Below are 25,691 nucleotides of genomic sequence, written 5' to 3' on the forward strand. Positions count from 1 at the left end.
GCCAAAGGGCTAGGGGCTGAGGCTGGGATGAAAAGGTGACGGGGAGTCAGCGGCCGGGCTGGGTAGGTTGGGCAGAGCGAAGTGCCCGGTAGGCGCCCGTCATGCCTTGTCTCCCAGTGGGCAAGAGCTCCCCGGCCCCGCACACGCAGACACACACCAAGAGTGAAAACTTCACAGTTATTTAATCTGCACATGTTCCAGAGAACCCCCTCCACCCCTCCCAGCTCCCCTTCTCCAGCCCCTCAGTCTTTGAGTCCCTAAATCAGCCCAAGGAGCTGTCAGGGACTAGAGGTGGCTGGATTCTCAGGCAGAACACTAAGAAGGGCCCAGGGGCGTGGCCCGGCTCTGCCCAGGGCCAAGGCAGCGACAGCAGCTGTCTGACCCGGAGGAGCCGACTGTTTGTGGGTGCTGAGGGCCAGCTGCCCCGGGGGGCGGCCCAGAGCCGTGGAGGTCACAGGGAGGGGCCTCCGCTGGCCCCTGGAGTGCTCTGCGGCGCAGGGCTGGGCTCCAGGGTAGTGGAAAGAGGCAGGTCGGAGAGGCAGGCCTGGGCAGACAGCAACTCCCACCGTGTCGTGGGGAGCAAGGTCCGGAGGGGCTAGCAACACTGCCAAGAGCCCGTGGAGGCACTACGGGCGGTACATGGCAAAGGCCAGGAGACTGAGGAGCAGGGTGAAGCCGGCCAGACCCAGAGTGGCGGTCAGGGGAAAGAAGGGCCGGTACTGGATCTGGCAGTACCAGAGCAGCAGCAGCAGAAGCAGCAGCAGGGGCAGCAGCAGGCTGCCTACTTCCAGCCCGGAGGGGCCTGGCTCTGACCCCGGTGGGCACGGTGGGTGTGAGGGACCCACCCGAGTGGACACGTGGCAGTGGAGAACACAGTTGGGAGGGAGGTGAAGGCTGCCCAGGGTCTGGGTGTCGTCTCCTAACAGTTGCCCTTGGTAGATGAGTCGCACGTGCTGTTCCCGGCCAGGAAATTGGGTCCTGAGGAGAGAGGGACCTGGGTAATAGAGCAGGTCTCAGGCAATCCTGGCCCCTTGCCCGAAATAACTCTCCCACCCTCACCCCTGTCCTCCACCTACCACCCAAGTCAGGGCCTCTAAGGGGGCCCCTCCTGCTTCAGGGGAACAATACGGTGTGTGATTTGGGGGCCTCAGTTCCCTCATCTATAAACGGAGGGATAAGTCTCAGATATTGATATCCTCAGTGGCCCTTCTAGGTCTGTGATCATTCCCACCCCGCTCTTTAGCACTTTATTCCTGTCCTCTCTTCCCGGCTTACCTTTTCAGGGAGCCAATTGTGTCATGGGGCCAGGCCCTGGCCACCTGCTCTGAATCGTTGAGGAATTTCAGCCGAAGTACTAGGGGCTCCTGGGGGGAGTCTGGAGGTGGCGGTGTTGCTGGGAGCCCCACGCCAGGTTCTGGCTGTGCAGCCTGACCTCTGTGTCTCAGGCTGGGGGTCTCAGCTCCTGGGGCCTCCCCTCTGATGCTGTCGGTGACCGCCATGGCTTCGCTGGGCTGTGTCGGTGTTGGGGTCCCTGACGGCTGGGGCAGTGGATCAGCGCCCTCGGCAGTGTGTGTTGAGACCCAGGCGAGAGCCAGCACCAGAAGGCAGGCAAGCACCGCGAAAAGGATGGTCACCTCATCACCCACCCCTTCGATCAGGGCCATGGCACCTGCCTTGCCCGCTGAGCTACCGAGCTGGAGAGGCACAAAGAACCCATAAGGGACTGGCTCACCCGCCAAGATCCCTCTGAACTTCGGGGGGGGGCTCCTGACCCCACCCCACCACAACTCTCCCACAGTCCTCAAACCTCTGCCCGCATACCCGAGCGCCACCGTGGGACACGGACCGCTCTGACACCCAGTTACCCCAAACTTGCCCCACGTACCCCTTCCCATCACCAAATCCCAAGTCCTAATTTTTTGTAACCTGAGATCAGGTCTTCAACCAGCTGCCCAATTCACCCAAACCCTATTCCGAGGTCAGGGCCTTGACCTTCTAAGCGACTCTCCCCTAAATTCAACCTGCACCAAACTTCACCCCAAAGCTTACCTATTCTTCCCGTCTAGGTCATCCCAAAGTTTATCTACTCCTTCGTCTACTTCACCCAAAGCTTATCTACTCTTCCGTCGCTAAAGTTTCTCCAAGGGGGAAGAAAAAGGTCTCTACACACACACACACACCCCCACACACCGCCCGGTTACCATTTACCCAAACCCCGACCCGCGGCACGGGACCGCTTCCCAAGGCTTCCCCACGCCAAAAGTCAAATTGCGCCCTTTGGCAAACTGGAACCTCCGAGGGCTGCCACCCCCCACCCAACTCGGCCCCTCCTGGTGCACTCAAACCCCACCCCGAGGCGGCCCGACCCCGCGCCTCCTCTAGAAGCCTCTCCAAACTCAGCCTGCTGCAGGACCACAGATCTCGGCCGGGAATCCGAGACTTCGCCCTCCCCACCCTGATCCTCTATCACCCCTCCCATCTTCCCGCCCCCCACACCCATCCCCGAGTGGCGGGAGGGCGAGGGCGATCCCGGGGCGGGGCGAGCGGGGGCCAGCTGAGGTGGCGGCGGGGTGGGTACGGTCAAGGCGCAGGGACTCACCGCCTAGCTCCGCCAGCTCCATAGCGGACCCTCGGGCACTTCCGGGCGGGAGGTGGCGAGGTCGCAGACACCTGAAGGCACCCCCGCCTTCCCCGCTGCCGCTGCGCCGCCGCCGCAGCCCGGAGCATTGTGGGTCTTGTAGTCCGGCGCGGTGGGCAGTCCCCGCCCTCCGCCCTGCGGACCCACGTGCGGGGCTCGGCTACCTGATCTCGGTGCCCGCAAATCGCTGAGGGGCTGGTGGGGGCGTGTTTGGGGGTTGTTCCAGCCCGCAGAGGTTTGGGCGGCAGCAGCATCCTCCCCATCCCCCTCGGGCAGCCAGGGCATGTATCACTCCAGAAACTAACGTCAGCTGGAGCGTGTCAGAGCACCGGTGTTTCTCGAGATTTAGCCTTTGGGGAGTTCAGATGGACCCTACCCCGGCCTACTCTTAAGTCAGAGTGGACGCCGGAAGGCATCCTGGACCCTCCAAATTGACTCTTCAGCCCAGAGCCCAGTATCCTTGGGCTGCCCCACCAGGCTGGCTGAGGATATCCATCTTAAGGGCTGGCCACCATGGCTTGAGCTGCTTTATTTACCTGGTCCCCTTCTCCACTTTGCCCCTGTAAGACTGTGCAAGAAGCATGGACTTTGGAACCTGGCACAAATGCTGATCCCTTATCCCGTGCTTATCAACTATATGACCTTGAGTGCGTTATTGAATCTCTTTGAACCTAAATTTCTTCATTCCTAAAACATACCTCATAAGACAATTGTAAGGAAAAAATTGTAAGGAAAAAATTAGGTGTTTTATTAAACAAGTGTGAAAACTATGTAGGGGATCTGTCACACAGTAGATATTTGTTCACTTGGTGTTAGAACACTTCCTCCACCCAAATTTGTGCTCAGAAATTAGGTCCTTAGAGTATTGCTGTACAGAGGATGTTGAGCCTCGGCCTGCCCCGGGCCAGTTAATTTCCATGGGTTTTCCCTCCCTCCTCTGGGCTCCTATAGCCACAGAGAGGCACAGAGATCTTACATCCTAGATTGTATAGACCAGTCTTGATTAAAAATAATGCACCCTAGTGTCCTGATAGCAAATGCTTACTTGTGGGAGCAAGCACTCCAAATGTTGCCTTGGGACAGTCAGTTTAGATTTATCATATAAAGGACTAACTTATTTCTAGTTCCTTCCTTCTCATTTATTCATTTATTCTAGAAATATTTTTTAGATGTATACTATGTGCTGGGCACTGAGTGAGATGCTGGGAGTACAGTGAATCAGACTCTATCCCTGCCCTCATGTGGCTCATATACTAATAAAGGAGACAAGTAGCCCACCAGTGCTAAAACAGGTATGTGCTGGCTGCTGGGGCAACATTTCTGAGGGACTCTACCCTCAACAGCTCTACTGAGAGGTACCTGGTGCAACTTCTTGCTGTCAATTCTAATTAAGCTTCTAAAAGATACGTTAGATATTGCTCTTAGACTTACAGAACATAGGGTAGGTGATTTGTTCAACCACTGTATTTTGCAGATGAAGCCCAGAGAGGGTGCAAGACATTCTTAAGGTCAAGCACGTAGGTAGAACCCACATCCCTCAGGAGCTTGGGAGGCCCCGGGTGTTGATTAGCTCGCACCAGCTTCTTTGCAAGGTACAAGAAACTTAGGAATGGTGACTGGGTTGGTACTGGGGTAGAGTTGTGTAGATAGCTGAATGGTGGGCAACTTTTTGCTGGGAAAAGACCCAGCTTGGCCTGGGAAGTGGAAGGATACGTAAAAAGGAGGACTGTGCCAGAGGACATCGGGGTGTAGCCCTGGCAGGCTGATTGGCTGGGACCAGTGCTCTTCAAATGCCCCCTCTTATGGGGTTCAGGAAAGTTGGGGGGGGGTGGCTAGCAGAACTGCATACAGCTTTAGCAATGGGGATGCAGAGGAACTAGGACGTTGAGGGAACTCCCTGGCCCCAGGAGTGGACAGGAACACAGTATAGACAAGGGAGAGAGGACAAAGAAAATTGAGACAGTCATGTGGACTCTGGTGCGTGTCTTGAATGGGGTGAGTGGGAAAGAAGGCATAATATTTGATTCCTTTCTCTTCTTCCTTCCCCCTTTCAGTGGGGTCCAGCCGTGTTCACTGGTCCTCTCCCAGTCCGGCAGTGGGTGTCTTTTAGGAGAGGCTGGAAGATAAGTGTGGGGACGTTGTTGTTTAAAGTGTCATTTCCAAGGGCCCCGCAGATGAAGCTCTCCTCGGGAAGAACTGGATATAGAATCCGGGAATCCAGATTTCCAGCCTATGTGCTGCAGCCGGCAATGGAGAGTCCAGGCAGGGCCTGAGAGAGAACCCTGGGTCGGCGTGGTCTCTAGGGTTGACCTCAGGGCCCTGGGACAGGGGAGCCTGTGCCGCACTGGAGGCAGGGCGAGGTAAGGGAGGCGCAACTGGGCCTGGCCTGGCGACCCTCCTCGGCCAATCAGCCGCGTTCATCAGTACCCTCGGGCCCAGGGCACTGTGCGGGCACTGCCCAGAGATCGGACACCCCACCCAGACCAGCGCAGGGAGGCCAAAGCGACAGCCGGGGCCGGGAGGGGGGCAGAGCAGCTGTCCTCTCGAAGCGAGGGGCCCTCGCGGCGGGTGTAGGTGGGGCCTGGAGAGGAGGCGGAAGGGCCGAAGCTGGGTGGGAGGGGCCCGGCCGCTGGGGCTGGAGCGCGCGACTCGGGGGTGGAGGCTGCAGAGCCAGCGAGCGAGCGAGGGGCGGGGGCGCTGGGGCCCGCGCGCAGGAGGGGCGGGGGCGGGGGCGGCGGGGAGGGGGGCTCGGGCTGCGTGTGCTGGAGCCGGCGGGGGCGGCGGTGCGTGCGCATGACGCGGGGGGAGGGCCCGGGCCGCGCGCTCCCGGTCCCGTTGTTGTTGCCGCTGGAGGCTGCTCCCAGGCAGCGGGATCGCGGCGCCGGGAAGCGCCCGGCAGCGGTGGCCACAGCGTGCGCGGCGGCGCCTCCCGGCCTCGGCCCCCGGCCCCCGGCCCCATGCACTAGCCCCGCGCCGCCGGCTCCGTAGTCCCGGCCCCGCCAGCCCCGCGCGCCCGCCAGCCCGCCGCCGCTGCCGCCGCGCCGCCCAGGGACCTGGCCGGGCCCGCCTCGGGCCCCGCGGCTCCGGAGCCATGAACTTCCAGGCGGGCGGGGGGCAGAGCCCGCAGCAGCAGCCGAGCCTGGCGGCGCCGGGGGGCGGCGGCGGCGGCGGCGGCGCGGGGGGCGGCGGGCAGTTCGGCGGCGCAGGGCCGGGGGCCGGGGGCGGCGGCGGCCCCTCGCAGCAGCTGGCCGGCGGGCCTCCCCAGCAGTTCGCGCTCTCCAACTCGGCGGCCATCCGGGCCGAGATCCAGCGCTTCGAGTCCGTGCATCCCAATATCTACGCCATCTACGACCTGATCGAGCGCATCGAGGACCTGGCGCTGCAGAACCAGATCCGGGAGCACGTCATTTCCATCGAGGGTGAGCTGAGCCAGGGGCTGCGGGAGCTGGGGCGCGGTGGCCTCTCCGGCGCCGGCCGGGGCCTTTGCTGGCCCGTTCCGGCCACGCTCTCCCCGTTGGGGGTCCTCGCGCGCCTGAGGTCGGGGCCACGCGGTTTGCTGATCGCTGGCGCTGCATAGCCGGCGGCCAGGCTTCGCCATTTCTCGTCCGGAGACACTTTGGGGCTGGGGGCAGGTCCCGTGCCAGGGGACAGGTTTTCTGATCTTAGTGCTCCAGGGCGTGAGGGTGGTGTCGCTCCGGGGACGGGTGCGCACGGAGCCGCAGAGGTTCCGGGGTCCAGGGGCCAGGTCTGGTCAGGCATGGCCGGGGAGGGTGGGCGCGGCGGAGGGCCTCGGCGGGCCGGGAGGTGGGGCCGCTGCCGGAGAGGCGTCTCAGCCGCTGTCCCGGCCCTGCCCGCAGCGGAGCGGTGGATCGGAGCCTCCCGTTAGTGGATGGCAGTATTCCCGGGCCCAGCGCCCGCGGGTCCCGGAGGGTGGCGCTCGCCGAGGCTCGCTCTTCCGACGCACACCCTCCACGCTGCCGCGGTCCGGCGGGCGCCGACCAGGCCTGGCGCGGGGCTTGGGCGCCGGGGCCGCGTGGGAAGCCCCGGCCGGGCCAGTGGCGCCTTCGCTGGGTCCCCCGCGCGCCGGGCACCCGCCGGTGCTCTCCAGGGAGCCGCTCGAGAGGCGGGCTCGGGGCTGGTGGGCGCTGACCGACCTCCAGGGACACAGCGCCAGGCGTCGGGGACTACAACCCCGGGCCACTGAGCTGCCCAGCGCTCCTTTCTCTAGGCTCTCGGGCCCTGGACTTCGGCTACTGAGGGGCAGAGAAAGTGGGTGCACGCTGCTGGCAGATGTACCACGACCCCGGGTGTGGTGGGGACGGGCAGCAGAGGCAGGCACCCCAGCGGCGTGGTGACCTTTGAACGCATGTGGGGCAGATGGGCCTGGTCCTGGGCCATCTGCTTCCTCCTCCGGCTCCATTTGCAGGGGGACGCCCACCAGCAGGTGGTGGGTTCGGAAATGCAGGCAGAGTGCAAGGCCTTTTGCCGATGACTTGGAGTTGTGGGCAGGGCCCTGTCCAGTACTTGGGCCTCTAGAGTTAGGGCCGCACTCCCATCTTTCTCTCATTGTGTGAGGCTCTTGGGGGTGTCCTTCACCTGAACACCCCGTTTCTGCTTTCAGAGGTCCCCATGGCTGAGGAAGGCATAGCTGGTCTTTTGGGGGTAGGGGACCCCATTTAGAGCTGGGGTCCTGCTCTGTTCTTGTAGCATCCCCGTCGGCCTTCTTTCTGTCCTTTTCCCAGCTCTCTCTCATCGCATCTCTTTCCTCTCAAGGCTGAGTTCACTGTGAACTAATTAGGTGACAGAAAAAAACTCATTAACGTGGATCTGAGTAAATGGCCTGAATCATCGGTGTGGCTGGGGACCAGGAGATGACATTTGTGTGAGCCAGGGGCCCCAAAGAGAGGAGATGACCAATATTTCCTCCTAGATCTGAAGGAGGGGGTGGGGGAAGAAATGCCATTCCCTGCAGCTTCCCTGTTTCCCCGGAGGAAGTAAGTTCCTGATCAGCACCAAGATGCCTCCCCCACCCCTCACAGCCCCTTTTGGAGGGGGTGGGACAGCCCCAGGAGGGGTGAGGGATGGCGTCCAGAGCAGGGAGAGGCAGGACTGGGCTGGATTCCACGTCTAACTCCCGCTTCCTTAACAGTACCCCCGGCCCCCCGAGCTCAGGAGGTCTCTGGCCTGGCATCTTCCGTGATGTGAAGGCCAGAGTTCCTGGGACACGCTTGGGTTTTCACCCCCATCTTGAATTCAACATGATAGGCAGAATTTCCCCTCTTGGAGCTCTCCCCCGTGACCAACTTCCCCATTGCGGTTTGGAAGTACCCCACATTCCGTCTGCTTAGCCTGGAAGCTTGGTATCACCATTGCGGATCCTGGGACCCGATGTTTCATTGTCACCAGGGCCCAGCTGCTCCTCACACATCCTTTCCCAGCTCTCCTGGTCCCTACTTCCCTGCTCTTTCTTGGCAAGGCCTCCCACCTCTTTCTTCCTTCTCCCCTCTTTTTTTCCAGCCTCTCTCTTGGAACCCATCTTTATTACCCACCTCACCCTTGCTTTCCCACTCCTGTCGCCCCAGCTTTTCTGCTGTAGGCAGGCATCAAAAAAAAAAACAAAAAAACCCCCAGAAAACTCCTCCAATTTCTGCCGTATATCTTTCCTCTCCCCATCTGCCAAACCATATTGCCGCTGTCCTGCAAAGCCGCGTCGGCACCTTCTTTCTCAGTGGAGGGAGGGCAGCCGCTTCTCTGGCGGGCGTTTCCCTGCTCACTCTCTGAGCCTGACCGAGGCCCCTGCCAGGGCCCAGCGGACTTGGGTCGAGACTGTTACATAAACACATTCATCGCCTGGGAGGCTGATCCTGTGTTTCCTAGGGGTGAGCCTCTTAGGGGGAAGGGATGACATTTTCCTAGTGTGTAAGAAGCCTCACTCAGTAATACTTTAGCGAAGGGTGCGTTTGAGCCCTGAAGGTGACTGCGGAGATGCGGTCAGGATGCATTGGGGACTGAGGAAGCGTGGTGGCACCTTGCCCTCCTGTATTCTCTCTGTCTGCTTGCCTCAGCCCCTCTCACCCCGTGGCCAGGGCAGGAAAAAGCAGAGGAACTTTGAGCTTTCCTGTGTTTCAGGACAGGATCTGGAGGGAGGGAGTTCCTTTTCCCACCAAAGGCCAAGGAAAGAGAAAACCTGTCCACCCTTCGGTCTTAAGGAACGAGCGAAATGTCCCCAGGAGCTGGGACGGAGGGATAGACAGTCCACTGCGTGCGGAGCCTTTGAGCCACTCTCACCTCCCTGGTGGGGACACCGGGGCTCAGAGAAGCAAGGGACCTGCAGGGAGGGGCACTCCCGGGGCTTGCTCGGGTGTCCTGGCTGTGTCCTAGAAAGAGGACACGAAGGAGCCAGGCCTTGGTCCAGATGGGGCACAGTCTGGGCACGCAGAACACAGGGATGCTGGGCCAAGTGAGCCAGAAGCCAGGATGAGGTGTTGGGAGAAGCAGCCCTTGGGGTCCCAGCAGGTGGCCTGGAAAGGCAGGCTTGTCCCTGAGTAGATGTGAACCTGGGGAGGTCTGCCCAAGGGGAGGCCCGCATGGAGGGCCTGGAAGCGCACTGTGGCCCCGGGAGGCTACTGCTGTGGCAGGAACCCGGCTTTGTCAACTGGGTGACTTGTTCCCGTGGCCCTTGGTTTTCCCCCAGGGGTTTTGAAGCAGTGAAATTCCTTGGACGGGCCAGCACCCCAGCTGGCCTGTTCCCCCCTCACTCACAGAGGCACCGTCTGCCTGCCTCTGTGGGCTCCGGGCTTGATAACATTCTGAAAGGACTCAGGTAAAAAGAGGTGTGGGTTTTCCTGTCTGGTTCAAAATTAGGCTGAAGAGAGAAGGGGGTCCGGAGCTGTGGGCGGGGCAGTCGGAAGGGGCAGCCTCAGCATCCACATCCTTCCCTGCAGGCCTGCCCAGGGCTCTAGAGTTTGTCCCCTGTTTCATCTGTGTGCTGTGACTAGATCCCAGCAACAGCACTCTGGTGCAGAGAGAAGAATTGTGTATGTTTTGGAGACAGAGAAGCCCTCTCCTGAGCTGATGCTCTTCTGCCTGCTCCTCGGGGTGGGCATTCCCCAGCCGGCTGGTAATCCTCACCTGTAGGACTTGCTCAAGTATGCATTTCTTTTCTTTTTTTTTTTTTTTTTTTTAACATTTATTTATTTGGTTGCACCGGCTCCTTAGTTGCAGCACATGGGCTCATTAGTTGTGGCATGCGAACTCTTAGTTGTGGCATGCATGTGGGATCTAGTTCCCTGACCAGGGATCGAACCCGGGCCCCCCGCATTGGGAACGCAGAGTCTTCACCGCTGCGCCACCAAGGAAGTCCCATCAAGTATGCATTTCTGAGGCTCCCTCCAAGGGATTTGATTCTGTGGGTTTGGGACGGGGGCCCAGGGATCTGCATTTGTAACTTCCCCAGCCCATTCTGGTGATTAGCTGGTTTGGGGAATGAGTGCCTGGTGGGAGACTGGTTATCTAGGACTTTGCACAGAAGAGCTCTAGGAATTCTGAAAAAGAGGATATCGGTGTGGGTGCCCGTGGCCTGGGAAAGCTGCGTTTGGGTGCCTGTGGCCTGGGAAAGCTGCGTTTGTTCCAGATGCATTTATTTAGCTCCTACTGTGTGGTCCAGTGGCGTCTAGCACAGTGGAGAGCAGGAGGGGAGGGAGGGGCTGAGCCAGCGCTCTGGACCCTGAAGGTGAATGGATCAGCCTGTAGGAGGTGCCGGCGGGGGGATTGGGAGGGGCAGGAATAAAGGCTGGGTTTTAAGAAAAGCAGGGCGGAGATGAGAGACTGGGGAAGCCTTGTCAAGACCCCAAGCCTGCAGGGACTTGGGCAGCCTCGAGGTGCAGCCTCCCCACCCCGCATTCAGCCCTCCTTCACTGCGCTCCAGCTCTCTGCCAGGTGGAAGACGCCGTCTAGATAAGACGGTCCTTGCTCGTCAACACCCTGTGGCTGGCACATACCCTAACTCTCCTCTACCAGTTATTTCTTTAACTGAATGTGTGTGCCAGGCGCACAGTCTGAGAGATGCTCCATGCAGAGGGAACAGGTTGGCAAAGGCAGCAAGGGTCGGGGTTCAAGGAACAGCAGGCTGGTCTGTGTGCCCGGAGCATTGAGTCCACGGGGGACAGGCAGGAGGACCCTGGTTCGGGAGTTTTGAATGCTTTATCCTGTATGAACTCGTTTACACCTCACCTTGTTCCAGGAGGCCATACGCAGTGACGCTTAAGCCTGCAGGAGGTGGGCTGTCACGGGAGGGTCGAAGAAGGAGCCAACCGGCGGGTCATATTTGAGAGCTGGTTGCATTTGAGAACTGACTGTCTGTGCGGCGCCGGCTGGATCAGAGGGAGTAGGGCCACCGGGAGAGCAGGCAGCAGAGGCGGCTTAATGAGCTCTCAGTGTCCGCGCCGTACATTTGACCGTGAGCCCTCCCTAGCAGCTGTCAGCGGGCCTCTGGCCTCAGAACCTCAGGAATGGAGGGGGAAGGAGACCCTAGCTTGGGGGAGGCAGGCCCGGGGCCCTGAGAACTCCTGTGTCTCCGCTCAGCATCTCCTGAACACCCACTCGGGACCCTGTGGCTTTTGCCCCCATTCTCTTTCTAATAGGCAGGTAACTCGAGATTAGTTGAACCGGAGAGCGTTCCTCCTGACGCCGAGCCAACTTCCACCGCGCAGGCCATGGGTGCGGGGCAGCTCATTGTGGCGCCTGGAGCTGAGCTCTAGGGTTATGGAAGCGGGAGCGGGAGGTGACCAGGGTCTCCTGCTTTGAGGATGGGGACCGTGGGCTGTGCAGTGTTCCACCAGTTGGCATTCCTCCCCTGCCTGCTGGAGATGGTCACGAGGCCTCTGCAATCCTTTGCAGTCTTCTCCGGTATGCAGGTATCATCTCCATTTTGCAAAGGAGATCTCCTAGGACTGAGATGGAGTCACTTCCCAAGGCCACACAGGAGCGGCACAGCCAGGGACTCTGCCTGGTTTTCCAACTCCAGGCCTGGGGCTCTTCCCCTCACATGGGTGGGCTGACGGAGCTTTGCTGGACCAGGCTGGACACCCAGTCAGCCCTTCTGGCTGCCTCTCAGGCAAGGTTTCGACCTCGAGTTGAACTTTTGGAAGCTTTTAGAGTATCACTTCAGGGTGACCCAGAGCTCTTCTCTCCTGCCGTGGTTTTCTTCTGAGTGTCTTGAATCCCCAACTGAATGGTCGCTCTTGGAGGGGGGCTCTACCTTCTGTGAGCAGCATGGATGTTGTGTGTAGGAGAAAGATGCTTGGTCAAGAAATACTCCAAAATATTTGAATATTTAAAAATTTTAAGTACATGTTTATTTTTTTTAATAACTTATTTTTTAATTAATTAATTAATTTTTGGCTACGTTGGGTCTTCATTGCTGCGCGTGGGCTTTCTCTAGTTGCAGTGAGTGGGGGCTACTCTTCGTTGTGGTGCGCGGGCTTCTCATTGCGGTGGCTTCTCTTGTTGTGGAGTACAGGCTCTAGGTGCACGGACTTCAGTAGTTGTGGCTCGTGGGCTCTAGAGCGCAGGCTCAGTAGTTGTGGCGCACGGGCTTAGTTGCTCCGCGGCATGTGGGATCTTCCCGGACCAGGGCTCGAACCCGTCACCCCTGCATTGGCGGGCGGATTCTTAACCACTGCGCCACCAGGGAAGCCCCTAAATATGTGTTTAAATGACAAAAATAATGCATGCTGGTTATCACACATTCAAATGTGGAAAGGAAGTCGAAGAAATGTGTGCCCCCCGCCCCTTCCCGAGGTACCTGCTGTTGTCTGTCTGTCTGATGGTGTCTTTCCCATCTGCTTTCTCTCCTATATATATCTACTATCTACTGCTCTATGATTGATGATACTCTTGGCGTTTCACAGCAAAAGTGGGACTTCTGTGGGAAATACTCCACTGGGAGAAGGGGAACCAGAGTCGCAGTTTCAGGAAAGGCATCTGTGTTCATGCACCCGTCTGGCAGCTCCCTGCGGGGCAGTTGGGATACCTGAGTTCTCATTCCTGTTCTGCTGCCGACTGGCTGTGAGAACTCGGGCAAGTCATAAAGGCGCCCCCAATGCCCCCGGCCTGTTCTCCTAGAACCCAGTTCTGGTTTCATCTGCACAGCTTGCTGTGACCGCGCCCTCAAGCATTTGGACCATCTCCGTCTTGGGTCCCTGGTCCAGGGAGGGCAGACCCCGTTCAGTGGGAGGTTCTGAGGCTGCCTTCTTGTGCACAGCATATGACACACGCTGCCTGGTCATCGCCTCTGTACCTGAGTTTCCTCAGGTGAGAAGGAGGGGTAGTGACAGTGTGATGGGGATAGGCGCGGCAGGTGCCAACAGCGGTGCCTGGCACAGAGCGAGCACCCAGTGCCTGCTCGTGGTGAGCTGAGAGGCTGCGTGCAGTTGATCCAAATCTCCTGGTACCTAGATCTTTGCACACTTGTCTGATTATTTCCTTTGGACAAATTCCCAAGTGGAAGAAAACAGTGGGGCCGTCGGGCACGCACGACCTTTTGGGGACTTTCTCTGTGCGCCACACTGCCCTGTAGGAAGGCCCTTCCCGTGTCCCTGGGGCAGAGACTGCCTTCTCCCTGCCCACCCTGTCCACTTGAAAGGTGAAGAGAAATGATGAAATGATTTTTGTTGTTGTTTTATCTTGTGTGTACCTGATTACTAGTGAGAGTCAACATGAAACAGAATGTTTTTGGTTGTTGTATTTTGTTGAATTCCCTTCATATCCTTTATTCATCTTCCTCGTAGTTTGTTACTCTTTCTCTTAATATGTGTAAGATCGTTTTGTTTTTGGTTTTGGATTTTTTTGGCTGTGCGGTATGTGGGATCTTAGTTCCCCCACCAGGGATCGAACCCACACTCCCTACAGTGGAAGCGCAGCGTCTTGACCACTGGACCGCCAGGGAAGCCCCTGTGTAGGGCAGTTTTAATATGCAAACATAGATCAGGCATACATTGCTGTTTGCTGGAGGGGAGCCGCGGTCTTGATCTCTCTGGCGGCACTCTGGCCCTCCCGGGGCCCTGGGCACCGAGGTGGGTGAGCCCTCAGCACATGGTCCCGGAGGGATGTATGTGCCTTTACTGTTCTCGTGCCTGTTTATAGCGTGTATTTTCTTTCTCTTTCTTGTTTGTCAGACCCCTCCTTGCCACTGTTGGTGCACCCGCCCACAGCAGTTTCTCTTTTGCCTTTTAATTTGATGCTTTGTTGGCTTGCGAACCTGGAGCCCAAGCTGGTAGAGTGGGATTCGAGCCCAGTCACGGCCTCTCCGTGTGTGTCTGTGGGTCTGTGTGTGCGGCAGGGCTGGGAGGCCGGGAGAGCTGGACCCCACTCAGGGCTCCTGCTCTGCTCGTGGTGGGAGCTCCCGGCCCCTCCTCTGCGTGTGGTCTCTTCCAGGGAGAGGCAGATGCACTTCCCTGCCCAGAGAACTCTCTTGGTTAAACAGGCCCTAGATGAAGGCCCTTTGCTAAGAAGCACTGTGATGATTTGGTGGCTTTCAGTCCCTCTGAAGCCCCACTCGTCTTGGTTATTGCTTCTAGAGTCTTCTAGACTGTTTTAGGTTGGATGATGTAGTAGAATGGAGCCTGGTGTCATTCCTTCTCTGTCACAGTCTGTATAGGGTAGTGGGTACAATCCGGCTCTGGAGCCAGGCTGCCTAGATTTACATTCCTAACTTAGTAGTGGTGTAACCTTTCTGTGTGTTGGCTTCCTTGTTGGGCTAGTTCCTTGGCTTCCTTGTTGCTAATATGAGTTTAACAAGCACCCATCTCATTGTGTAGGTGTGACAGTGAAGTATGTTAACGTGTGCAAAGCTTTTAGACCAGCCCCGGCCCCTCGGAAGTGTTCACAGTGGCTCCAGCCTTTGCAGGGCTGCGGGGAGGACTCAGGGAGGGAGGGAGTGTCCCTCGTGGCACCTGCAGCGGTGGCTCCCCAGTCACGCTCCCTGAACCTGAGCGGGCGAACGGGAGAACCTGGCGGGGCAGAGTCTGGGGTAAGTTGGTTTAGCCTGGCAGGCCCCAGGGAGGGGTGTCAGGTCCGGACTTGTCTGACGTTCCAGCTGATTGGAGCAGACCCTGGACCACAGCTGGTCACAAGGAGTGTGTCACACAGGCACCCAGCATTGCTTTCATCTGATTGCTTGCCCATCGATTAAACTATTTCCTCTAATTCAGCGCCAATTACACATGTGAGTCATGTGTAAATTTAAATTTTCAAGTAGTCATATTAAGAAAGCAAAAAAAAATTATCTTTAGTAATGCGTTTTATTTAACCCATTGTATCTGAAATATTATCATTTCAATGTGCAATTAACAAATTAATATAACGGGGCTTCCCTGGTGGCGCAGTGGTTAAGAATCCGCCTGGTTCGATCCCTCGTCCGGGAAGATCCCACATGCCCCGGAGCAACTAAGCTCGTGCGCCACAACTACTGAGCCTGCGCTCTGGAGCCCGCGAGCCACAACTACTGAAGCTCGTGCGCCTAGAGCCCGTGCTCCGTAACAAGAGAAGCCACTGCAGTGAGGAGCCCGTGCACTGCAAATGAAGAGTAGCCCCCGCTCACTGCAAATAGAGAAAGGCCTGCGCGCAGCAACGAAGACCCAACACAGCCAAAAATTAAATAAAATAAATAAATAATTAATTAATATAACAATTTTTAATGAGACATCTTACATTCTTTTTGCAACTAAGTCTTCAAACTGTGTTTCACCCGCTCAGTGCCTCTCCATTTGGACTGGCCGCATTTCAAGTGCTCAAGAGCCGTGCATGGCCAGTGTCTCTGGTATTGGAAGAGCAGCTCTAATTTTAGCCTATAAGGTAACAAAAGAATTCCTGTCTGTTGGAAAAATTGAATACAGAAGTATATCCTTTTGGATTCATCTTTCTAAAGTATCATATTAAAATTTTTTAAGTAACGTGCCTTTCATGTATATCCTGCCGTTTTCCTTCAGTCATTCAACAAACACTCCTGAGTACCTGCTCAGGCCGTGGTGATGGGTAGCAGATAAATCTATTTAGAAGTGTTACTGAAGTCACAGTAGTTTTTTGTCACCGTGGATTTTCTTTTTTTTTTTTTTTTTTTTTTTTTTTTGCGGTATGCGGGCCTCTCACTGTTGTGGCCTCCCCCGTTGCGGAGCACAGGCTCCGGATGCGCAGGCTCCGGACGCGCAGGCTCAGCGGCCATGGCTCACGGGCCCAGCCGCTCCGCGGCATATGGGATCCTCCCAGACCGGGGCACGAACCCGTATCCCCTGCATCGGCAGGCGGACTCTCAACCACTTGCGCCACCAGGGAGGCCCTCCGTGGATTTTCTTAAAACCCGGAAGCACAACTACCGTTGAGGGGACTCGGCCCCGAAACGTGTTCCCGTCCAGGGGTTCTCAAGTTTTGGAACCGAGATTCACACAGTTTTGCTCAAGGCGGAAGGTGGGGAGTGAGCCCAGACCCCGCCGTTTTGCAAGAAGCTGGAGGAGAGGGCGCGTGTCTGTTGGGGGGATCACATCCAGGCTCTTCTTAGTCAGCGTCTTGGTTGAGAGTGTGTTGCCCACGGGCCCCAGCGTGGCTCGCGTCACTTGGGTTTGGCGGTTTCATCCCACGTGGCTGCCGCTCTGCCCTACTTAATCCACGCCCGCCCCCTCTGCATCACAGCCTGAGGATAATCCTGAATTAGGGTGAGGGGAAGGGAGGTGGCAGGGAAAGGCTCTTCCATCTGCTTGGGGGCAAGGGCCGGAGGGCCTGACCGGGAGTGGACGTGCCAGACAGCGAGCCTGTTGCTGGGCAGAGCTCGTGTGAACAGCACAGTCCGTGGACTGGCTGGCCTCTGCGTATCCTCCTCACGCTTGATGGACTAAAGTGCTGGATTGTGAAGTGCAGACCACTAGGGAATAGGGTGCCGATATGTAGGCCGGCCAGCCAGCCAGCCGTGCAGACTGTAAGCCCAGCCCTCGCTCTGTGGACCAGAGAGGGTGGAAGCCACCTACCAGGGATTCAAGGTCACTGTTGAGCAGCAGGGCGGGGTGAGGCCCCGGGCCTTTGCACTTCACGGTGGTAGTCTCCTTCCAGCTCACAGGAGAGGCGGGCTGGGTGATCCTGGCCATGTCCCTGTCAGCCGTGACCCACAGCAGTTGTGCCAGGATGTGTCACCAGCAAAGTCACAATATTCCCCTCACCCCATCCTGCTGTCTTAGGCAGGAGCTGTTTTTGTAAGCTTTTTTTTTTTTGGTTTGTGTTTTGTCTTTAGGCTGAGTCACGTGTATGTAATAGCGAAACGTTCGTAAACGTCCACGTACTCTCTGGAAACACGTGGCACAGAATAAGGCCCCTCTCAGCCGGCAACCTGGGTTGGCTTCCTTGCTCCGTCTCTCAGTCCACTTCCGGGCCGTGAAATAAGGAGACCTTCCCCCTCCCCCCTCTGCTTGGAGATGAGATGCTTGTAGAGCCACCCAGGAAGGAGCATCCTGTTGTACTGCATTCACCAACCCCCTCTTGTTAACCTTTGTCCGGGGAGCCAGCAGGGACCCTGCCAATGGGCTGGGCTGGGCAGCTCTCTGCCTTTAGCAGGCCCTTGGTGACTGACATCTTGGATGGGATGTCCTGAGGCCCCTCCAGCCAACCCAGAGAAGACAGAGCCTATCAGCCTGCAGAGCTCTCATTCTCTCCCAGGCTGTCACTCTCTGGGGGGTGGGGGGGACACGCCATCCTGAAACTGTGCTAACAGGCTCTCACCTCCCTTCCTGGGTACCCTCCATCCCCTGTCGGCTGTGGCCCTTGAGCCGTGCTTCTCTCAGTGGGCCCTGAGCGCACGGCAGCCCCTCCAGGGCCATTACTGCCCTTTACCTGCGAGAAGAGCTGGGATCTAAACCTGCCTCCATCACCCACCTTTCCCGTTCGAGGCCCTGGTCTGTTGCGTGTCCCTCCCCAGCCCCTAGTCTCCCCTGGCTGGCCCCAAGCTGGTGTCGGCCTCATCTGCTGCTTTCCTTCTGGACACTGAGCCGGTGGCCGGTGGGCCTCAGGCCCCCAGCCCAGTACCAGCCTGGCAGGTACCAGTGACCAAACAAGGGCCCTCCTGCTCTGTACCCAGCCCAGGGGCCCTGTTGGACCTGGAGGTGGCTCAGGGAGCCCTCGCCTGTATCACGCTGCTCCTTCCCCTCCAGGGCCACGGTACTGCCCGTGGGGCCCCGAGCAGCCCAGGGCAGGGGGCCTGTGAGGCCCCTGAGGCGGAGCTTGGCAGCCCCCAGAGCAGGGTGGGGAGGGGGCCGTCTGTGGAGGGGCCTAACTTCTCTCTCTGAGGCCTGTGCCTCCCCACAGAGTCTGGGCCGCGAGCCTGTGCCTCCCCGGCACTGGGGTGACCAGGACGAGGGGCGGTGCGTGGAGTTCTCTGCCCTCTTCCTCCAGGCGTCAGAGCTGGGCCGGAGCGGCCAGGTCCTCGAGAGCAAGGTGTCTTGCTTTCCGGCATGTGTTTCTGACTGGCCGCCCTAACCCCCGCAACCTGCCCGGGGAGAAAGCTGCCCTGGGCTGCGGCCCCGGGAGGCGGCCACGTTCCGCCCCAACTGTGTGACCCTCGCCTGGCGACAGTGGGTGTGAGGCCAAGGGAGGGACACCGGCCACCACCTGGGTCTCTCCCATGGGTGCAGGGGGAACAGGCCCCGTGCAGGTCCAGGGCAGTCAGTTGTGTCCAGGTTGGGGGCACCAGTGGCGTAGATACGGAGACCCTGACCCAAGTCCAAACAGCTTAACACAGACCCACTGAGGGGGCAGGGTCCCCGGGGGCACGGGAGAGAGTCCTTCCCCTCTGTCTGCAAGAGAAAATCCGTCCTGGAGAGTGAGGGCTGGGTGGTCCAGGCGGAGGGAGCTGTGGGCAGCCGTGGGGTGGGGGGAGGAGGGGGGAGGCCCTTCTGAATTCTGAACTGGGTGCCTTGGGCATTGCCACTGCCTTTCCTTCCAGGGTGCCCCCTGAACCCGATCAAGGGTAACATTGATTTGGGCGGCACGCGGGGGTACAGGTCCCAGTGCTGCCTGGTGCAGCCCAGCTGGGAGTGGGCTGTCCCTCTGCTCCGAGCAGGAGAGGATGGGCTGGGTGATGCTGAGTTGGCACCAAAGAAGAATCGTATTTCCAAAAGAGCGCGCCACACGCCAGGGCCTCGATGGGGTTTCTACCCAGTGACCCAGCGTGGAGGGACGTGGGGGGAGCCCTGTGGCATGCCTGGCTGCTTTGATAGGCACCACTAGACGCTGTTTTACCAGAGTCGTGATTTTATTATGAAAATTGCTGGCGTAGCGTGTTTTTAAACTATTCAGATGTGCCACCCCACACTCCAGCACTTTGTTTGTGCTGCAGACATCAGAAGATTGACAGCTTTTGCTTCAGGTGACAGGGAGCTGCAGGGTTCTGAACGAAGCGTGGCTGCATCAGATCTGGGATCTCAGAAAGAACTCAAAAGAATAGCTTTCTGTTGGTGCTCCTGATGTGCCAGGCTCTGCCCTCCACGCTTGCTTGTAAGTCTCAAGACACTCCTGGGGTGTTATCATCCCCATCTTGCAGATGAGGAAACTGACGCACAGAGATGTAAAGGAATTTGCCCAAGGTTGCTCGCCTCACAATGGCAGAGGCAGGACCTGGACCCAGGGAGTCCGTTCTCAGATCCTGTGTTCTGAGCCGGCATGCACTGCTGCACCACGAAAAAGATAAAGCTCTTAAAAATACAGAAGAAAGTTAAAAGAATATTGTCTAATCTTGGGATAAGAGGTGTCCCCTTAAGCCAGACAGGAAACCCAGAATTTATAGAGGGAAAGACAGACAGATTTTTCCCAAAGCCTTTTATTTTGAAAAATGACCACCTTGAATGATTCATAGTTAACATTTACCCCATTTGCTTTCCTTCTGTTTCTCACACACACATATTTCGGTGGAGGTGATGGTCAGTAGTTGTGGGTGCTTCCCCCCAGGCACTCCAGCAGGCATTTCCTATGAACAGACGGTCCTACATCATGTAATACCAGCATCACACCTAAAAAGATGAGTGAGAACTCTCAACCATCGTTGACTAGCTCATCCATAACCAGATGTCCTCAAGTAACCCCCACGTGCCTTATATAATAACCTCTTTGTTTTTCCAAATCAGGATGGGATCAGGATGGCACAGGATCCATCGTGATGCCTTTCCCCACCACAGACTCTTTTTTTTTAATATTTAAAAAAAATTTATTGAAGTATAGTTTATTTACAATGTTGTGTTAATTTCTGCTCTGCAGCAAAGTGACTCAGTTATATATAAATATATTCTCTTTCATATACTTTTCCATTATGGTTTATCACAGGATAATGAATATAGTTCCCTGTGCTTTACAATAGGAGTTGTTTATCCATCCTATGTATAATGGTTTGCATCTACTGATCCCAAACTCCCAACACTCCCTCCCCTACCCACACCTCCTTGGCAATCACAAGTCTGTTCTCTATGTCTGAGTCTGTTTCTGTTTCGTAGATAAGTTTGTGTCATGTCTTAGATTCCACATATAAGTGATATCATATGGTATTTGTCTTTCTCTTTCTGACTTACTTCACTTAGTATGATAATCTCTAGGTCCATCCATGTTGCTGCCAATAGCATTATTTTATTCTTTTTTTTTAATAAATTATTTTATTTTATTTTATTTATTTTGGCTGTGTTGGGTCTTCGTTGCTGCGCGCAAGCTTTCTCTAGTTGCGGCGAGCGGGGGCTACTCTTCGTTGTGGTGCTCGGGCTTCTCATTGTGGTGGCTTCTCTTGTTGCAGAGCGTGGGCTCTAGTAGTTGTGGCACATGGGCTCAGCAGCTGCGGCGCATGGCCTTATTTGCTCCACGGTATGTTGGATCTTCCTGGACCAGGGCTCGAACCAGTGTCCTCTGCAGTCAGGCAGATTCTTAACCACTGCGCCACCAGGGAAGCCCCTCTTTTTTTTTTTCTTTCTTTTTTTTTTTTTAGTACATCTTTATCGGAGTATAATTGCTTCACAACGCTGTGTTAGTTTCTGTTGTACAACAAAGTTAGTTAGCCATATGCATACATATATACCCATATCCCCTCCCTCTTGAGCCTCCCTCCCACCCTCCCTATCCCACCCCTCTAGGTCATCGCAAAGCACCGAGCTGATCTCCCTGTGCTATGTGTCTGCTTCCCTCTAGCTATTTTACATTTAGTAGTGTATATATGTCAGTGCTACTCTCACTTCGCCCCAGCATTCTTTTTTATGGCTGAGTAGTATCCCATTGTATATATATACCACATCTTTATCCATTCATCTGTCGATGGACGTTTAGGTTGCTTCCATGTCTTGGCTATTGTGAATAGTGCTGCTATGAACATAGGGGTGCATGTATCTTTTCGTATTATAGTTTTGTCTGGGTATATGCCCAGGAGTGGAATTGCTGGGTCATATGGCAGATCTATTTTTAGTTTTTTGAGGAGCCTCCATACTGTTCTCCATAGTGGCTGCACCAATTTACATTCCCACCAACAGTGTAGGAGGGTTCCCTTCTCTCCACACCCTCTCCAGCATTTATTATTTGTAGACTTCTTTATTTTAATATAAATTTATTTATTTATTTATTTTTGGCTGTGTTGGGTCTTTGATGCTGCACGCGGGCTTTCTCTAGTTGCAGCAAGCAGGGCCTACTCTTTGTTGCAGTGCATGAGCTTCTCATTGCGGTGGCTTCTCTTGTTGGGGAGCACGGGCTCTAGGCGCATGGGCTTCAGTAGTTGTGGCTCGCCGGCTCTAGAGCACAGGCTCAGTAGTTGTGGTGCACGGGCTTAGTTGCTACGCAGCATGTGGGATCCTCCCGGACCAGGGCTCGAACCCGTGTCCCCTGCATTGGCAGGTGGATTCTTAACTACTGCGCCACCAGGGAACCCTGTAGACTTTTTAATGATGGCCATTCTGACCGGTTTATCACACAGACCGTTGAAGAGTCTGGGGGCAGTTTTCTTGTAGAAGGTTGTGCTCTGATTCGGGCGCTGTGGCTGCTTGGCGTTATTTAACTTGTGCCTGTATCCTGCTTGCTGCCTATGACCTGAAGTGAGCTCAGGGGCTTGATGAGATCCAGGTTAAACCCTTTTGACAGGAATACCTCCTATTGTGTCACATCAGGCCCTGCTGTTAGTGATGTTAAGGACATAATTACCAGATGTCCTAATCCTGAAGGCCCATCGCCTCCCCCTTTGTAATTCATCGGTAATCTGTAGGCTGAGACTTCTGCACCTTGGAAGTCAACTCCTCCCCACAACTTCAGTCAGTGGTTTTCAGTGCGTCAGTGATGGTGCCTGAATCTGTTCTGTTGGGGCTGCCACGTGGTGATTTTCTCATCTGGACGTTCCTTCCACAAGTCTTAGCTGGTACTCTTCTGTCAAGAAGGCCGCCCCCGCCCCCGCCCCCTTTGCCATTTTTTAGTAACACTCTTGTTTCATGGATTTTTGTTGTGGTTCTTGTTGTTCAGATGTTATAATCAATTACAAAATTAACAGATTTAATTACACTTTTGGAGAATAGAGTAGGAGAATTTGCTTGCCATGTACATATGCCAGATAAATGGTTAAGATGCCTATTATACAAAGAATTCCTCTAAATTGTTAAGAAAAAGATTTTTAAACCCCAAAGACAGGGACTTCCCTGGTGGTCCAGTGGGTAAGACTCCATGCTCCCGATGCAGAGGGCCCATGTTCGATCCCTGGTCGGGGAACTAGATCCCGCGTGCATGCCGCGACGAAGAGTTAGCGTGCTGCAACTAAGAAGTCCGTGTGCCGCAACTAAGACCCGGTGCAACCAAAAAACAAAACAAAACAAAAAAACCCAAAGACAAGTGGACAAAGAATAGGACCAGGCAGACAATTCAGAGAAGAGGAAATGGAAATTGTTGGTGACCATGAAAAGATGCTTAGCCTCAGAGTCATCAGGGAAACACAGATCTGAAGAGCAAGGTACTGGGTTCCTCGTTCAGTAGCAGAAAGTGAGCTGATGACTCTTGATGCTGGTGAGAGTGGCGCAGTGGGTGTTCTCATGTGTTGCTGGTGGGGGAATGGGGGGGCAGTGAATTGCTGCCGCCTGTTTGGAAAAGTAATCAGGCATTATCCATGAACATGAAAAATTCATATTTTTCTTTGAACCCAACTTTTCTACTTTGGGGCATGGAAATGTAACCTATGGAAAGAAAACACATAGGTGGGACTTCCCTGGTGGCGCAGTGGTTAAGAATCCGCCTGCCAATGCAGGGGACACAGGTGCAAGCCCTGGTCCGGGAAGATCCCACATGCCGCGGAGCGGCTAAGCCCGTGCGCCACAACTACTGAGCCTGCGCTCTAGAGCCCACGAGCCACAACTACTGAAGCCCACGCACCTAGAGCCCGTGCTCTGCAACAAGAGAAGCCACCACAATGAGAAGCCCGCGCATAGCAACGAAGACCCAACGCCGCCAAAAATAAATAAATAAATCTATGAAAAAAGAAAAAGAAAGAAAACACACAGGTACACAGGTGTTGATTACAGCCTTGCTTGTAGAGGTTTAAAGAAAAAAAAGGAAGCCACCTGAATGGCCCTCAGTAGGGGAACAGCTGGATGATGGATAAGTGAGGCCTGTACCCAGGGACTGGGGAGGCCTGCCAGCATATTGTGTAAGCAGCTGCTCCTTGCTCCCAGGCCGGGCATTGTGGTGAAATGCTAAGTCCAAGTCCTAGCACTGGGGCTTTGGGGATGGGAGGGGACACTCATTCTGGAAGCTTCCATGTGAAGGAAAGGGAAGGAGGCAGAGGATGAAGAGCAGCTTCCCCAGCGTGTTGTGAATGTGCTTTTACACTGTAAAATATAATTCTAAAAAGAAGGGCAAAGTGCATGTGTATTAGACTAGTCCCAGCCCACTTTCTTCTTTTGTGTCCCGCGCAGAGCTGGAGTTGGAAAGCTGTTGTGACCCCCAGTCAGGCTGTGTGGTGACCCAGAGCCGCTGCAGGTGTGGAGGCTCGGGGGCCTCTGGGGGCCGAGGGTTCAGCCGGGAGAGTGCAAACCCACGTGTTTTTCTGGCGAAACATTTCTTCCCTCACCCAGCCCTCATCGCTAGGTGAAACACTCCTCTCTGTTTCTTCTGTTTCCTTTGTAGTGTATTCTCTACAAACATTTTAGGAAACAGGGTGAAATGTACATTTTGCAGAAAAATAGAGGCAGAAAAAAACCACTGCAGGTCCTAACCGCCACAGCTGGCCTCTGTCCTCATTTTGATATGTTCCTTTTTCCCTGTGATTTTTTTTTTTTTTGCGGTACGCGGGCCTCTCACTGCTGTGGCCTCTCCTGTTGCAGAGCACAGCCTCCGGACGCACAGGCTCAGTGGCCATGGCTCACGGGCCCAGCCACTCCACGGCATGTGGGATCTTCCCTGACCGGGGCACGAACCCGTGTCCCCTGCATTGGCAGGCGGACCCCCCAACCACTGCGCCACTAGGGAAGCCCCTTCTCTGCGTTTTTTACCTGGGTCCATGTTATGTACAGTTTTGTATCTTGCTTTTTTAAAAAAACGATCACAAGTGTTGCTGCTGTGCTGAGTAAAAAAGTCTCTACAGATGTTATTTTATTATTTACTTGTTTATTTGTTCATTTATGGCTGTGCTGTGCAGCATGTGGGATCTTAGTTCCCCGACCGGGGATGGAACCCATGCCCCCTGCAGTGGGAGGTGGAGGCTTCACCACTGGATGGCCAGAGAAGCCCCCTGCAGATGTTATTTTAAGTGGCTGCATGATGTCCCACCATCTGGAGACACTGTCGCTTACTCCCTTGTTCCCGTATTGGTGGACACTCTGGTTGATTTCACTTTTTTGGAAGTGCTGGACTTCTTTGGGCCTAAACCTTTGTGTCCATGTCAGACGGTCTCTGTTGGAGTCCCTGTGGCTAATTTAGTATGAGGGGCAAAGGGCTGAGCTGCTGGGGACGGGGGTTGGGCACATGCACGCTTGCCAGCACTGGGCCTCACGGACACAAAAGTCATGTTAAGGCTTTGGTAGGTGAGAAGTGGAACTTCATTTTTTTAAACATTTTATTTATTTATTTTTGGCTGCGTTGGGTCTTCATTCCTAGTTGCGGCGAGCAGGGGCTACTCTTCATTGCAGTGCGTGGGCTTCTCCTTGCGGTGGCTTCTCTTGTTGCGGAGCACGGGCTCTAGGTGCGTGGGCTTCAGTAGTTGCAGCACACGGGCTCAGTAGTTGCGGCACGTGGGCTCTAGAGGGCACAGGCTTCAGTAGTTGTGGCTCGAAGGCTCTAGAGTGCAGGCTCAGTCGTTCTGGCGCACGGGTTTAGTTGCTCTGCGGCATGTGGGATCTCCCTGGACCAGGGCTCGAATCCGTGTCCCCTGCATTGGCAGGCAGATTCTTAACCACTGCGCCACCAGGGAAGCCCTAGAACTTCATTTCTAATTTCTGTTTCTTTGAGTCCCAAGTGAGAGCGAGTGATTTCCACGTGAATTGGCTGTTTGTACTTTCTTTACTTTGTCAAGATTTTATTTATTTTTTTAAGTGACATCTGTGCACTTTGCATGTATTAGTGATATTAACCCATCAGCATAGTCACATTTTTGTCCAGGTGTTGATTTCCCTTTAGTTATATTTCTCTTAGGTTTTTTTGTGGGGTTTTTTTACAATTTTTTTTTAATCGTTCAGGACCTTATTTTTATGCAGTGAATCTATCGATCTTCTCTCTCTGTCCTTTAAATCCAGGAACCTTGTTGCAAACTGTGTCCTGCCTCCCCCTCTCCCGGGGTCCAGCACAGCTTTCCCTGCGGCTCGGCCGTAGCTCCACGCAGACTCCGCGGCCGGTGGGCTTCCCCGGCTGCCCGGCCAAGCTGTGCAGGGCTCGGCGAGGTTGGGGCGAGGGCTGGCAGCTGAGGTCCGAGGCCTCGGGGCGGAGGTGTGCTGAGTGAGCCCGTTGCACAGAGGAGCACAGGTGAAGGTGCCGGGAGGGGAGGTGGAGCCGACCCGCCCGCGTGGGGTCTGCAGGCTGTGGACGG

The 25,691-nt window shown here is 55.7% G+C and overlaps 2 protein-coding genes across 9 annotated transcripts in view; one reads left to right on the top strand and one right to left on the bottom strand.

The window, feature by feature from the left end:
* Positions 1-232: 232 nt before the first annotated feature.
* TMUB1 (transmembrane and ubiquitin like domain containing 1) lies at positions 233-2,697 on the bottom strand. Of its 4 annotated transcripts, none has more exons than XM_060108240.1 (3): positions 2,600-2,697; positions 1,276-1,694; positions 233-978 (listed from the first exon to the last, which is right to left on the bottom strand). In XM_060108240.1, exons 2-3 carry the CDS (start codon positions 1,662-1,664, stop codon positions 627-629), a joined length of 741 nt encoding a protein of 246 aa, XP_059964223.1. In that variant the 5' UTR covers positions 1,665-1,694; positions 2,600-2,697; the 3' UTR covers positions 233-626. The 4 variants fall into 4 exon arrangements, with proteins under 4 accessions (XP_059964223.1, XP_059964225.1, XP_059964224.1 ...); XM_060108242.1 differs by lacking the exon at positions 2,600-2,697 and adding an exon at positions 2,351-2,420; XM_060108241.1 differs by lacking the exon at positions 2,600-2,697 and adding an exon at positions 2,050-2,306.
* A 2,978-nt stretch (positions 2,698-5,675) lies between these two features.
* Positions 5,676-25,691, top strand: part of AGAP3 (ArfGAP with GTPase domain, ankyrin repeat and PH domain 3) — a 57,080-nt gene continuing 37,064 nt past the window's right edge. For 4 of the 5 annotated variants that reach the window (XM_060107480.1, XM_060107481.1, XM_060107482.1 and 1 more), the window contains exon 1: positions 5,676-6,057. In XM_060107480.1, coding sequence (XP_059963463.1) covers positions 5,730-6,057 — 328 coding nt within the window. In that variant the 5' untranslated portion in view covers positions 5,676-5,729. The remainder of the gene's footprint in view (positions 6,058-25,691) is intronic. The other variant, XM_060107485.1, reaches the window with a different exon arrangement.

The sequence above is a fragment of the Mesoplodon densirostris genome, chromosome 9, assembly GCF_025265405.1.
Source record: "Mesoplodon densirostris isolate mMesDen1 chromosome 9, mMesDen1 primary haplotype, whole genome shotgun sequence".
Classification (NCBI taxonomy): domain Eukaryota; kingdom Metazoa; phylum Chordata; class Mammalia; order Artiodactyla; family Ziphiidae; genus Mesoplodon; species Mesoplodon densirostris.

Coding starts and splice junctions, on each gene's coding strand:
- TMUB1 (XM_060108239.1), bottom strand. CDS start 1,895: ATGGGAAGGGGTACGTGGGGCAAGTTTGGGGTAACTGGGTGTCAGAGC. Junction 979..1,275: donor ACAATTGGCTCCCTGAAAAG/GTAAGCCGGGAA, acceptor CTCTCTCCTCAG/GACCCAATTTCCTGGCCGGG.